This window comes from Lissotriton helveticus, chromosome 5_1, assembly GCF_964261635.1.
Source record: "Lissotriton helveticus chromosome 5_1, aLisHel1.1, whole genome shotgun sequence".
NCBI lineage: Eukaryota > Metazoa > Chordata > Amphibia > Caudata > Salamandridae > Lissotriton > Lissotriton helveticus.
Window position 1 is genome coordinate 1,090,879,731 of NC_136065.1, and position 15,716 is coordinate 1,090,895,446.

Below are 15,716 nucleotides of genomic sequence, written 5' to 3' on the forward strand. Positions count from 1 at the left end.
TCCCCCAGAGACTACTCTGAAGATGACCAGCGCTCTCACCAAAAGCACAACACTCTCCCTCCAATAATCACAAAGCATTGCTCGCCTAAACATGTTTACTTTATTTTCATCCCATCCTGTACCTGCCAAAACACCTGCGCTGCTCCAGGTACAGTGGTCACGGACTGATGTGTGACATAATAAGCCAGGTCAACCTTGAAAGTCATGAAAACAATAATTGATGCTACAACTGCTGGAGATTTGCTCTGCCTATTTCTGTTCCACAAACCAGTTCTTTCTCTTCCTATCTGATTTTCCCTTTTGAGGAAGAAGCCCAATAAGCAGACATGATGGAGTGAAGTAAAGGAGGATACCTGGTGGCATCCATAAAATCGCAGAATGGAACTACTCCCCTCTTTATTAACTAGGAATTGGTGTTATAAACAAACATCAATTTACAACACATCTCCTCCACAGAAAACAATTCTTAGATTTAATTTTGGCAACAATAAACCCTGCTCTCGCTGCTTTTTGTCTTGCAAACACCCTACAGACTGGACTTCCAGACTGTGAGCCGCAACTTGTCATCTTTACAGATGAGTTGTTCCCGATCCATGTCCAAACACATATTAATGTATGGGCTCGGCAATCCGCTACTTAACCAACAGGTTGGAGACTCCAACCCCAGAATGTGAGGCAGCCAAAGAAAATGTGTTTTCGAGTGCGCTATAGCCAGGCCCACAGCTTGGATCTTTTGAGGGCCAACTTTCAATCAATCTTGCATTGCAATGCGACATGAAACACTCTGACCTCCAGTACCTCTTCCTGTGCTCAGCTAAAAATAAGATCATGGCAAATTGAGGAATTTAGAATTTCCCATGACAGTGTGTCATTCACAGTTATATCGTGGAGAAGACCCCTTTCAGGTAAGCCATGTGTCACACACATGTTCTCAACATAAGAGTTACTTTAGGTTTGAAATATGTAGCCCCACAGCTTATCCTGGTTACGATGAATGAGCAGAACTGTGGCCCTTTGGAGAGCGCAGTTTTAAAGGCTTGTAAAATCTGAATCTTCGAAAATGTGCTGCACTGTGATCTTGGAACCATAAAATGATAGGTACTAAAACAAATAGACAGTGAAAAGTACATTAAAATGCATAAAAAAATGCAAACTAAGACTTTTTGCCTTGCTTGTTTTTTAAACATTTTGATTAACTGACAACAAACAACGCAAAGAGGAATCATTCTTTGAACTTTTGAAAATTTTTGAATTGGGGAGGTTATCCCCAAAACACAGTCTGTAAGTGAAGTGCTGCAAACACTTCGTAAACTAACTTAGTTTAAAAAAATTGATTGAACTTAGTTATTCTAGCACTTTGTATATGTATATGTATATGTCTGTGTCTTGTAAAGTGCACTGCTGCCCTGAGGCGTAGTGGCGCTGTAGACCGCTGGGGAACCCGTCCTGGCTATCCCTGTGAGATGGTCCCTACTGGGTATCTCCAAGGTGAAACCAGGCATCCCCAGCGAATGTGGGGGGCCGTTGTAGAGATGAGGCAAGCTAATGCCCAGAGTTGCTGAGTGTGATCCCTGGTTAGAGTAGGCACCGAGGCGAGAATTATCGAGTCCACTGACCCTGGTCCACGACCCTGCCGCGTCGGAAATTGAACCCTGGTCCCGGGCCGTTCTCTGCTTCCGGGTCTGCCGCCTCGAACCAGTGAGCCACACCACTCCACTTATAAACGGTCTCACTGTAGGTATTTGAAAGTAAAACATTTCACACATGTTTTCTGGACTTACCAATTCTCTGAGTTTTACTTTTCCGGTTTGCTTGTGCTGCCAAGCCATAACAAAGATTTAAAGAAAGGAAGCAAGCATAATTTCATACTAACTTAATATCAAAGACAAAGATTTTGTCGCAGAGGTAAAAGTGAGTCAGAAGCTTCGTAAATATCACTAAACACTGATTTATCTGCCATTTATGATTTGGGGACGTAATTTAGATTTTAGCTGAAACACTGATTTGCCTGGTTATGTTTGCATTTGAAGTTACACACAAGGCTATAAGTGCGTGTGCCTGTTTGCCTCTTGACACCTCCCGTTAGCCCTCATATGCATGGTGTCTACACACACAACTGCAAAAGGTCATACAGCTGCGTCTGCATATACAAGCACCCGCACGCACGTGCGTGTTGATGCGATCACTTGCCTGACTCACAAAGCTCTCTATCTCAAACCCCCCCAAGTACCTATGATAAAAGCTGGAACAATCTGGAGGTGGTAGACCATCAAGAAGCGCTAACGCCTTCATGCTGAAACCACAGATATTTCGAAAAAGAGAGCTTGTCAAAGAACTATGTCCGGCTCAGCTTCACGGATCTGGAACTCTCTCCCCCCGAAATTCCCAGTCTCACCTCCACGGTTGCCTTCAAAATTGAAGTAAAATGATTCCTTATGTGCAAGTTCTTACCTTAATGGGGCTCTGATCTTTTGCTTATAGTTACTGGACTTACTCCCTCATTCACTGTACTTACTGTGATGTGTTTGCACCCTTTGTAATTGTTTCCTGTTTTATGTATTTGACGCCTGCCTAACCTTGACCAACCGTAATTGTGAAGCGCTCGGATATCCCTCAGGATCATGTTCGCGCTATATAAAACTTTATAAATCCGCACACAGGTCATAAAGACATAGGCCCTGATTGACAAACTGCACTTTGCAGTGCGCTTACTACAAAATGTAAGTTGTTCCTACACTTGTGACCGGAGTCCTCTGACCCGAATGTGGAGTCTCCGTACATGCTAAGTATAGGTTTTGGCAGTAAATGTGGGAGGGAGGCAGGCGAGAGAGTGGGGAAAAGGGGCAGACTTAATCCCAAAGGGGACCAGATTATGGAGGAGTATAAGGGGTTTAGGTAGGGTGAGGGAGGGGTTTAGGGAGCAATGCCATCCACCCACACAAAAGTAAGCCAATTGCTTTACTCTGGGGTTGGAGACATGTAATTAACACTTATGTAGTAAGTTTACACTCGGAGTTTGTGGCTATCGCAAGCAGTAAACTTACTCCAAACTGTAAACATGCCCAAAACTGTGTAAGTTACCTTTGTGAATCAGGCCAATTGTAGCTATCTATGTTTAACAGCCACATGTGCAAACGCACGAGCACCTTTCTCCCGAGCCAACGAGCGGCAAAGGACCCCAATCATTTGCAGCTTTTGGGTCATCTTGTTTACTTGAAACCTTCGTCCACAAACCTCTCTCAGGTTTCAAAAACAACTTGTCGGAGAGGGTAAAGAAGAATTATAGCTTGTAGGGGTATACTCGCAGCTAGTGGCGGCAGAGAGACGTGGGCGTCTTTGGATCAAGAGGACCACTGGATACTGAGGGGCAGATGCATTTGTCTATGAAGGAACAGAAATAGTGGTATCTTGTAGGTGCAGCGCAGCACAAGAAGTCAATCATTGGCAGCCTGTACAGAAGGAGAACGGTGAAGCCTGAAAAGTAGAGGACCAGTAGAGTCGAAGAGACAGACCCATTTACAGCAGGTGGTGGTAGAATAATCAGTGTAGCATTACCGGGGGAAAACAGGGCCGCCTATGTGGGAAAAGTATCAATAAAGCATGAGGGAATGAAACATTTGCCATCTGTTTTTGGCTACTAGGAATTCAAATTCTAAGGCTGCGACTTTTTAAATCTCCATCCACATTTGTTCCTGTCAGAAGTATATATTTATGAATCCATCACTTTAAATATGTTTAGTATGCACAATGAAGTTGCATGTGAGCATTTTCCATGCATTAAATTTTTCCATGCCTGGACCTTACCTTTTACTAAAAAAAAAAAACATGCCAACAAACACCTTGACCTCAATTTTATAGTGTACCATTTTTCATAACCCTTGTCCGGTTTTCACTTATGTAACTCTACTAACCAATCTAATTGAAGGTAATTTATTAAAGTAAGTCACAAGATAATTTTATATGTGCCATAAGTTGGTAGGTTTATAAGACTGGCTTATACAAATGATAGAAATTTAGAGAAATGATCACAGATGATTTCATGAGGTCTTAATAGTAAATACAAGAATCTTGAGGTAATTCCCAGAGACCTCGAGTGGACGTCAAAGCTGCTGTGCCTATCAATCCTGTGGATCACCTAGAGAAGCTTTACCAGCTTTGTTTCTGAGGCCCTGTGCATCGCTTACCACGTTCCATGAGGCAACTATGGTGACACAGGAAATAAAGCCCCATAAAAGGACAAGTTCAGTTATTTGATGCTGTTGAAGATCCTTCCAGAAATAATTTGAAGTGTTGCCCAAGCAAGATCGGACTGCTACCCTAAATATGTGCTGCTTTGACAGAACAAACAAAGGGCAGTGCATCAGAGTAAGTCTAATCTTAAACAAAAACACCTTCGAGGCTTCCCATGAACGCTAGCAGAAGCAGCCAACCATCCATTCCAAGCTCGAGGGATCACAAGTAGGTTGTTCAAGAGACACCCCTTAAAATTCAAATCCAAGAGAGTTTTGTTGAGTAACTCAAGAAGCACTTTATCTTAAAACTAGGTCTGACTAATTATCAGTAGCTCTGGAAACAAGAAATAAGGTCTTTTTTTGCCTTCTCAATTGAGGGCCTTTGTTGCTTCTTTTCAAACTTTAGATGCTTTCCAACATTCAGTGTTCTTCTAGAAGATCCGGATAGAGTGGTGTAAGATTGACCCGCTTCTGGAAGAAAGTGTACCAATAGAAGCTCACTGAACCAATCGCTTACTTTCTTACATAAGCCAGCAAACTAAATATATGAGCAGTATTACACAGTGTGCATGCTCATTCCGTATTTCAGTGGAAGGCCCCTGACAAGGACAGGATACAGACCAATCTCATAACGTACTGGGTAGGAAAAGAATGGATGCGGAGGCACCCAAATGGGTTCCAATAACGTACATTCGTACATTAAAGAATTATCAGCTGAAGTCAGAGATGAAGAAGGAGATGGGTTTTTAAAGCAATTATCCAAAGTCATCTCATTTTTACTTAAGCATGTACTCCATTGAATCTCAATCATGAATCTAAGGCCCCACAGTAGTAATGGCAGAACCCTTTGAAAAAAGCAGTAAAACAAAATGCCAATCCCATGCATGTAAATGCCAGTACATAGCAACTGCCATATAGGCCAGTCCAGTCTAGTGCTCAGGGAATTGAGGGTGGAACAAGTGAATCCAAGACAAGAATTATGGCTAGGCTCTAACACAATGCCTACACCGCACTCACATTGTTTCCTTGCTGCCCCACCCAACAAGAAACATAGCAAGAACTAACTGAACCCCAGTGAAGTGGGACATAGGTGAGTTTGTGTGTTCTCTTTCGACCAGTAACAGAATATTGGGTGTGCAGATGCCAGCAAGGAACTACACATCATAGACAATTGTGGAAAAAGGGCTCCCTGACTTTCTGACACTGGAGGCAGGCACAGACATTTTAGGAAATGTCAGGTATGAAAATTAAAAAAAAACTGGCAAGATAAAATGGCCGAACAAAGGAAAACGCCTCAAAATAAGATTTCTGGCATTATATTGTAGGCTTTTTTTCAGCCCCTGTCTTGTCTGCAAAATCCTGAACATGCTCAATAATGATCTGAACTGCAGCATACGGATTCAGAAAGTCAGAGCATAGTGTTTCCTTATATTTCCTTATGGTACCAATTCTTTAAAAGATCCTCCTTTCATTGTCAGGAAGATACATGGCTAAAGTGTGGTCAATAGTTTTATCACATCTCACCTATTGGAATGCGGTCTACCATGGTCTGTCAAACACCTTAATTGGGTAGCTATAGAGGCATCGAAATAAGGCAGGGTAGCTAGCCTACGGGTCTCTGCTGCACATCACTTTCTACACTGCTCCCCGTGAAGCTACTTATTTAATTTAAAGCACTGGGGTTTTCTCAAGGAGTATTTTATCAATCCAGTCCCTTGACAATGCTCTTTAAGATCCTGCAGGCTTATCCCCAAGTTCTGTAATATTTTGCCTGTACAGTTACGCTAGACCTCTAACTTTTCCTGCACAAAGGGAGCTTTCTAACTTCATTTATTCTGTCAAGGGTTTCTTCCTTGTTTCGTTCATTGCTACAAGATGCTGTTATGAGTGAATATCTGCTTCAGCTCTGATAATTTCAAGATTTATATGAGGTCCCACCAAATGTTGTTACTGACATTTGTGTAGAGAACAGTCTGACAATTGTAGATCATAGTACAGTCAGTGGCGCGTCCACACATTTTCAAGGTTTTCAGCTCAGAGTAAAATCTGAGGCATATTATGATGGGCGATATGCTCTGGTTATTCGTAGAGGGGTGTGGCCAGAGGGCTTTACTCATTAATTATGCTTTCCCCAGGTTAGTAACTATGCCAATGACCGGCATGTGGAAAACCTGGACACAGAGCTATTGGCAAAGTGGCATGCCCGAGCTGTACTAGATGTGAGTGAGGTGGGATGTCTACTGTGTTCATAATGTTTCAAAAGTATGTGTGATGTATTCTCTAGTGTTATATTTGTGTTTGCAATGTCTTTATCATGGCTAGTGCTGTTGGATTACCATATTGCGTGTGAAAAGATATTTACGTGTGAAATTAGGTCTCTTTTTTTGTGGATATGAGTTGTGTCTCATAGTAGCCAGTACAGTCAATGTCTCCTCTCACATTTTCTATATCCAGTCTGACCCATTTGTAGGGTTCTTTATTGTAGGTATAAATCTTTATTGGAAAGAATAAGCACATAGTGGGAAGAGAAGAATCTCTCGGGTTCAGCTCACCCATGCAAAACGGCTCAAGAAAACAGCATAACTTTTAAAGAATATCAATCACAATAACCTTCCACAGTGTATGACTCTTCACCCAGTACTAGTCCGGGGGAGGAGGAGGGATGTGAGGGAAAGATAAGAAGGGCCAAAATAAATAACACGGATGCATTATAGATCAGTCCGACCATTCGTCAAAGCACACAGTATAACTCTGAACTAGGTCCATTCCTGGCATATACCCCCCAGAGAACGAGGAATAATCATTCAATTGGCTCCAGGGAACGTTTCTTCGACTCAAGAAATGACCACTCAGCCTCAGGGTTCGCAAGGACAAATGTTGTCACCTTGTCACACAAAGAGAGGCTCACAGGCATCCTAATGATACAGGCATTTTAAGGGCAATCAGCTGCTTCTTCACTATGTGCATTTCATGCCAGCACCTTAGTGAAGTCAAAAAGCTCTAGATAAACATGAACCCTGGAACTGTCCTTCTGGGCAGATTTGTTAACAATCAACTTATGCTTTCCGAAGTCAGCTGGCTGCACCAACACTGTTTCCAGTCCTGTTCTGCCGGCCGAGTCGCGAGGTGGTCAATGTACAGCCCTCCGACACAAACCTCCATCCTTGCTGTTGCCATCAAGCACTACCTCCTGCAGAAAACACACTGCACCTTCAGCTTTGGTTTACCCAGCTCCAGTTGGTTATGGAATCACAGCACGAGACCTTACTAGCCTCGGCATCACTTTACAAACAGTCAACCTCTGATTCCTAATTAGCAATAAAGGAGAATTTACAGTTTTCAATTTTAGGATATCTCTGGGTTGCTTACTCATGTTTCTGCTTTTTTCCCAGGTGCCATTACATATTGACCCATGGTCACGAACCATCTTTCAGCTGAGAACACTTGATGTTTTACATTCTCCATGAAAGCCACCTTTGTTATACTCTATTCATTGTGCTCTGGACATCTTTAAGTGTAGGTAGAATCATGTCCTCTCCACATGTTAAGGAGGAAACTGTTGCCTTGTCAATATCGGTCTGCTTCTCCTGAGTGCTCTTAGAAGCATGAGCCCTAAAGATAAATACTCATCTTTGGTTTTCGCCAGCCATTGTTGAATCCGTTACGATTCCTTCCCAGACTCTGAGCCTTCGTCATAACGTGTGGAGGGGAGCCGCACAGCTTGTAAAGGTAGCCCTTCCCTTAAGGACTCCTTTACCTCAAATTTCGCTGCCGCCCCACCTCACCCCAACTTCTCCAAGGCCCAGTTTCCCCAATTAGTTCTCCATCTAGAACTGTACCTTCAAGATCCCACACTTCTCCAAGCAGAGTTCCCAGAGTGGGAGCACTTGGGGTTTCTCAGTTCACAACACCATTTGGTAGGTCCAGAATTCACTTCTACCCAGCTGTACCATGTTCCTTCACTGGTGCAAGGTACTAAAGGGTGAGCCAAACAAGTCACCAGCCTACACAAACCCAGAGGATCCATGTTGGGAATCATACTTGACCTCGGAGACTTCAGCAGCCTCAAGACAGGAGCAGCAGCAGAGCTCCAAAGACTCATGGCCATCTTGGAGTCCATCAGGTCCTGACTCTCCTTTTACCTATCTTGGCAAAACAAAATCACCATTCTTTGGCCGATTGCCGTAGTTATTGAGACATTATCATCAAGTATTAAAAAAGCATCTGTCAAAACTACTTTCGTTCATTTCAAACAGTCCCATATAGATGATTGTCAATGCTCAATACCACATACTTAGCCAAGTGTGAAGCAGCTTTTGCTCCTGATTTTATTACCAAGATTTGAACATAGATTAACCAACTATGTCCTTTAAAATACTTCATCTGTCATGCTCTGCTGCCACTTGTTCTGATGCTGGTATCACTCTTAAAACCCAATTCTACCTAGGGCCATGAGAATATAAGTAATCTGAGACAAACTCTCCCAGCCAACAAATGCAGCTTGTCCATACCACAAACAGCCAAACAATGGACAAAAAGTCAGAATACTCCATTATTGTTCTGTCACCATTGCTCATATTCACTCATTTAGGAGTGGGTGTGTATATTTGAGTGCGCATTTTGCGTGGAAATGTTACACTATCATGGTTGCACGTGTCTGTAGAGTTACTGGGAAAAGAAAGACATCTGCTTGTCTTTCTTTTCTTTGTCTTTTCTAGTCTTTGTACACCAATATTCCACAGAGGGACTCCTTGCTAGTGATGGAAAGCATTCTCAACACCCGAGCCAGCCCCCACAGAGTACCAACTATATTTATCATCCAACTTTTAGAAATTTGCCTTACTCAAAATTTCTTCATGTATGACTCACAGTACTACCAACAAGTACGTGGGACATCTATGGGAGCTGTCTTTGCTCCCACGTTGGCGATTCTTTACATGGACTGGTTGGAGACTAATACCATCCTATGTCCTACGAATCCATTTTTTCCAGGTCTAAAGAATTGGAAGAGATACATAGACGATATTTTTTTGATTTGGGCGGGCACTATCCCTGAACTAGATGGGCTCCTACACTGGCTTAACCACAACTGCAATGGCCTCACCTTCACAATTGCTCACAGCCAAAGCAGCATCCCTTTCCTGGACTTGAATATCCAATATCATGAGGGCAACCTGTACACCTCCCTCTTCCGTAAACCTACGGAGAGAAACACCCTGCTAAGATATGACAGCTGTCACCCCAGGGCTCTGAGGGATAGTCTGCCATATTCTCAATTCCTGAGACTGAGAAGAAATTGTTACAGAAAGGAAGATTATTTCTGTGAGGCTAATATACTATCTAGTAAACTGAGGTTTAGAGGGTACCCCAAGCGTCTCATCAAGAATTCGATGAAGAGAGCTTGGTACTGCCCTCGGGAAACCCTCCTGGAACCTAAACCCAAAAAGACCACTGAGAAATTGGTGTGTGTAACAACATATTCCCCGGTCTCAAGCCGGGTGAGACAATGTGTCAAAAAGAACTGGCACATTTTGAACTCAGGCGTATTGAATTGGGACACCCCGTTATTTGCTTTTAAGAAAAACAAAAATCTCAAGGACCAATTGGTTAGGGCTGCCTTACCATCCAGTAGAAATGTAACCCTGAATGACCATTGGCAATTACCTCCACTTCTTGGGCACGCCCGCTGCGGGACGTGCGTTGTATGTGAGTTTTCAATGGATGGTAAAGAATTTATGTTCAACAATGCAAGAAATGTTCGTAACACCTTTACCAATTGTAACAGTCATAATGTTGTATATGCCATCTTCTGCCCTTGCAACCTGATATACGTGGGACAAACCAAGCAGAAGGTCAAATTGAGGATTTCCCAGCACCGTAGCCGCATCAGGTGTAAAACACCCAACGCTCCTTTGGTGGAACATTTTGTGGAGAAAGGACACTCTGAGAACGACATTCAATGGACTGTTATTACACAAATCATAATCTCACCAAGGGGTGGAGATCTGACACGCCTCTTAAACAGAGAGGAACTGAAATGGATTCTGAAGACTGATAGTCTGAACTCGGGGCTCAACGTCCAAGATGAATGGACTGCCCTTATCTGACACCCTTGCTCACAATTCATGACTGTGCCTGTACGATAACAATTATGTGCCTTGCTGAAGTATTCAACTGTACTGGCTGCTGGGGTCATTTTATTGTTTAATTGCATGTATGTTTAAATTCCCCACAACACTTATTTTCCCTTAAACGCGCCTTTTCCATAAGCATGCCTTCACTTCCTCACGTTCACTGCCCCAAGATGGCCCCCATGTGGGTCCGTCTTCTATTTCTATGCCCTGTCCTGTCCTCTCACTACCCTAAGATGGCACCTATGTTGGTCCGTCTTTTATTTCTATGCCCATTTCCTGGTCCAATCCGAACTAAGTATATTAGACCCTGGCTACCCTGCGTGCTGGACGCCAGGGAATCATTCTAGCCGACTGATCCGGTAAGTGGATCCTCCTCTAGCTCTTCGGCTGCGTGGTTATTTTATTTGATTATATTCTGTATATGACTGATGCGCCCCCCTCTTGCTAGGTATCCTGGCCAGCCGACGGAAATACTTTGTCCGCGGCTCCCGCATCCCGATTCTGGTAAGTGGCTGCACGCCTTGACAGAGCCCTCGCGGCTCGTCAATTTCAAACACCGCGCCTCCCGGGTCCTGACCACCTTTTTACCCTTGCAGGGCTCGCGGCTGTAACTGTTGCCTAGGAGTCAGCCTCTCCGTCTTGAGGCGACCCGGTAAGCCTGGAATCCCTCATGTATTCCGCCCACGCCCACACGGCCGACGCTACGGTTTACCATTCCCTTCACTTTTGACTCCTCGATGGAACCACGTGCGCCGTTATCTCCTCACGCCCGCATCTGGATCTATTTTCACCATTGGTTATTAATTCCTTCACTCATGACTTCCTCAAGACACCACTTGCGCCGATATCCCCTCACGCCTACGCGTTTTTAACCAATTTAACCACTTTTACAGACAATACAGTTATCAGTCACTGAAACACCTTCACTGTCCATATTAAGTCTCCACCGATTGGATCAGAGTTATTAGTGCACATCACCAGCACTGTAGTCCACGTGACTTGCTTGACCAATACGTCGTTGTTCACTGGTCTCACTCATGTCACCAAGTTTTTAAATCTTATTCATTGTATGTTTTGAATATCTTCTTTTTCTCCCCCCTTTTAGGCATTTAGAGGCTTAATTAATCTAAGGCTTTTCATTGTATTTGTCCTGATGATGGTCCCTGATACTTTATAGGGGTCCGAAACGCCGTCGACTATTTATGCACTTGAACTGAAATGTGATTACTACTGAAATGTCTAGTGCATTTATGTTATACTCTGTACAATTGTACTATTTATAGAGTAACGCTGTTTTGCCTTACGAAGCCCTTCTCTGCTGTCTACATCACCACTTGTACTCGCTCTGTCAGTACTGGACACAGGCTTGTTGTCCACTTTGGTTGATTGTTGGAAGGTATTCTCTATGTGATTTCAATACATAAATACTGAGTAAAATCTCTGGAAGACCCCTGTCCGGCTGGACATGTCTGTCCTATAAATATAGATTGACTCTGTCTATATGTTATTCGTTCATTATTACTTTTGCTTGGGACCATTGTTGTTTTTCAAATGTCTTTCTTTTCTATCACACATTTACAAGCAAGCAATACTGTATTCTGTTGCTTCAAGCTGGTCCTTTTGGCACTTTTCTCCGCTGCCCTTTTCTCTAATCTCTGGTATAGTGCCAGACATAGGTATGGAGCACTGTCCTACTACCTGCAGTATGGATTCTTTGTTTGTGCCAACAGGGCTGTCAACAGCTTCCAAACTGTCTTAGTTTGCACACACACAATGCTAAAAAGCATGAATGTATCAAAGGTTATTTGCAAAAACATTTTTTAATAAATTCAACTACAGGTCATTTTTCTATATCTTTTGTCATAATCTGAGGACCTATCATTCTACTGCTGCTATTTCTTCTTTGGTCACGCTTGTAGCAATATTATGGACACCAATTTCATGGCGATCAACCACTGTTCTTCGGGGTGCTTCTGGAACAAAATGAGGTCGATTGCTTGCAGGCCAGAGCACAGAGTTGAACACTTTACTGGTAGAAGAAAATAATCACACGTCTGCAGCAGTCCATAGTTTGCAACCGCCTAGTTTGAACATCTTTCCAACTCGAGAATTCAAGGAAGGGAGCTGTGTATGATAAACAAGATGCAGACAGTAAGGGTAAATGAGTTTTGCATCCTGCACAATATGACAGCACTTTCTTGCACATGACCTAAGCATCTGACCACCCCATACCTATGCTGTCAGCACTTTGTTAAAATGAGGCCAATCAACTTGATGACTACTGTCCACAAAACCAGTGGGAGAGCTTCGGATACAGTGGCTCTAACAGGGCACCAATTATTAATTATCTACTTACTAAAGACACTTCAGTCCTTTTTTGTTTTTTGCTTTGATTTCTCTTTGGTTTCCTTGTTTAAATAAAGAATGTAAAGGCATAATAAGGACCTCCGGACTTGCCATAAAATCTTCCTAGGTTTGCTTTTCAGTCAGTCGATGGGAGCTCATAGGTGACACATTTCATTGACTGGATAATCTGTAGGAGGTAAGAGGGTAAAATGATTACAACTAACATGTGGTAAACGCTTGAGTCCTTCTGTGATGAGGAATCCAAATTACTGAGAGCCTTTTGTTGCTACTTAGCAGATAAACACACGCTATTGAAAATACCAAGTTCACATCTAAAATGTAGCTGACAAATAAGGGGTATTAAAAAATAAGGGGTATTCGAAAATAAGCACAGTGAATTAAAATGCAAGCAAAGAGGTGTATTTTAAAGTTGCTATTTAAAGGGCAAATCACCAGGAAATGTGACATTTGTGATCAGAAGCTTGAAAACGACCCAAGCTGGATTCTGTCAAAAAACAGACATTTTGCAACACAAGGTAACACTTCATAATGGGCAACTTTCATCTCGTTTGAGCTCAGCCTCTTGTCCACCAGGTACAGTGTGATCTAAGGGATAATTAGCACGAAAACAGAACATTCAATCATTCAACGTGTTTAGCTTAAAAGATCATCATTTATGTAACTTTTCAGAATAAATCAAATAATCCAAGGTTAATAATCACCTGTTTTCAGGCCCTGGTCCCTCAGACCAAACGTGCATCTTGGACACAAGGGAAGAGGGGAGAACTCGTTGTCTAAAGAAAGGGTTAAATCAGAAACATGGGGATAAAGAAAATGGCTACAACAAAGGAGGTCATCGTGTTGAGAGAGTGAGGTTGAGGGTAGTAAAGTGAGGGAGGAGAACCAGAAAAACGCTCTGCACTAGGGTAAAATTTGAAGGTGTTAAGAAAGGCAGGAGTGGATCATGTGCCCAGTTCTCCTTGCATGCATGAGGCACTAAGAGAAGTTAAAGGACCAGGAGAACTTGATCTAAAGGAAAACATGTGTATTAAATGAGAAATAGAAGTAATGTGCAGTAGTAGTAGTAGTATTAGCTGTCAAGGCTCCCTATCGACACGTTTCTCCACACAGCCTTTCATTGGATGTGAGTAAAAAAACACAGAGAAAATCATAGGGCAAACAGAGGTAGAATTCAACACGTCTCAGTGGAGAAATGATATTCCATGTGCAGTCATTTTTCAAACTGCAATATAAAGATCAGATGGGCAGAATGCCATCTCCTTACAAACAGGAGAAAATTATGCAGAAGCCATATTTAGGAATGTGCTTAGAGATATTCACAATCCATAGGCAAACTTTATCAGTTCCCTATTTTCTCATTCAAAAATGTAGATCAGTCATTTACAGGACCACAGATGGGCGAGAGCACAACTGAGGCAATAAGTTTCAAACCAAAGGTTCACCAAATACAAGTTATACTTTTACTATTCAATGATGTAGGACATCTGTATCCTCCTGCACTTCTAATCTATTTTTTTCTACACTTGCAGTGACGGCACCAATTCTTTAAGGGCTTCAGCACAGTGACAGTCAGAAACAAGACTATTTTCCAGTCCACTTGATCTTAAGCTGTGCACAAAGAGTAACCCAGCTTGATGGTCGGGTCCAGGAACAATGAAATCAATCAATGGCTTTTGAATTCCAGGAATCGCTTTTTCCATATTTCTTCCAAGATTCTTTTCTTCATCTTGAATGTCCACTAGTATGAAATTTGGAATCTAATTTAACTTCTCACCTGCTCTTTGCATTCATGGTGTTTACTGTTTTGAACACCTATCCAGTGCTTAACTTCCTTGAGATTTATGCCACGTGTTTGATGAAGACATTTTCAAAATGCTATGCAGAATCTCCACATTCAGCTTCAATAGACAAGATCAACACTTTTAATATGGCTCGAACTGGGGTCTTCAAGTACTCCTCCCCGCTGTTCAAAGGTGTGTTTTCTTTCACTTGCGTAGATGTCTTTCTCCTTCTTTATCTGTCAATTAAGTTTGAAATTCCTTGATTTTTACCTGAAGTTTGATAATTGTCATTCAGTTTATCAAACTTTCTTTCAACCGTGGATAAATTGCTCTGAATTAGTTCTCCCCAATCCACTGAACACTGAATCAGGTGGATCATGGCAGGCTTATGATTAGAAATTTGGTAAACTAGACTCTGGTTGCATTTGGGTCTGGTAGGAGCAAAATGGATAAAGTTACTTTCAATGTGACCATTATTCCAAGTGTGCAGGTTCCCTCCTGTTACCAACTTGTGGGCATCCTTGCACTAAGTGATAGAAACAGATAGTGCTTCCCAAAGCAGGTAATAAATAGCCTTGCAAGCCAAGCCCACGCGTGTAGGCATAGGCAAGTGGATACACCCCTGTCACTCTCACTGTGGGCATCTTTCCCACTACACTCTCTTAAAAAAAAGTCTGTCAGTGTGATGGTTTTGGTCAATGGTTTAAGTAGCTACAAGAGTGTGGGTGATGGGAGAAAGCCCATAGAAAGAGCGCCTGCATCACCTTTAATATTTTGGAACAGGCGTTCACATGGAACTCATTCTGAAGAAATGTATTAGTATCACAGAACTTTCTGTGTGGAATCAATCCTAAAAGGCACCAAATCGTGTAACTCGAACAGTGTCATTCTGTTACAATTTGTAAGAACAATAGTAGCAAAACCAGTATTTTGGTCAGAAACTACGGTTCAGGAGAACTGAAATTGTATTAAACAAAAATTATTTAGATAAACAATATTGAGTGTTTTTTTAAGGACACAGGAAAGGGTAAATAGAAAATAGGTAGACCCCAGGTGTGCAACTGAGTCTTGTAGAAACATAAACCATGTAATGGGATATCTTCAATGCAATAGCCCCTCATGGGCCAATCACTGCTCCAATTACGGCTGCCTCACAGTGATTCACCGATGCTGCTCTTACCCGAATATGCTCCATGAGCAGG

At 42.4% G+C, this 15,716-nt stretch overlaps 1 protein-coding gene across 10 annotated transcripts in view; it reads right to left on the reverse strand.

The window, feature by feature from the left end:
• NT5C2 (5'-nucleotidase, cytosolic II) overlaps positions 1-15,716 on the reverse strand; it is a 509,579-nt gene that overhangs the window by 151,084 nt on the left and 342,779 nt on the right. For 6 of the 10 annotated variants that reach the window (XM_078643682.1, XM_078643683.1, XM_078643680.1 and 3 more), the window contains one exon: positions 13,435-13,506. The exons of the other annotated variants lie outside the window; for them this stretch is intronic. In XM_078643682.1, the coding sequence (XP_078499808.1) occupies positions 13,435-13,506 (72 nt within the window). The remainder of the gene's footprint in view (positions 1-13,434; positions 13,507-15,716) is intronic. 10 annotated transcript variants of the gene reach the window in all.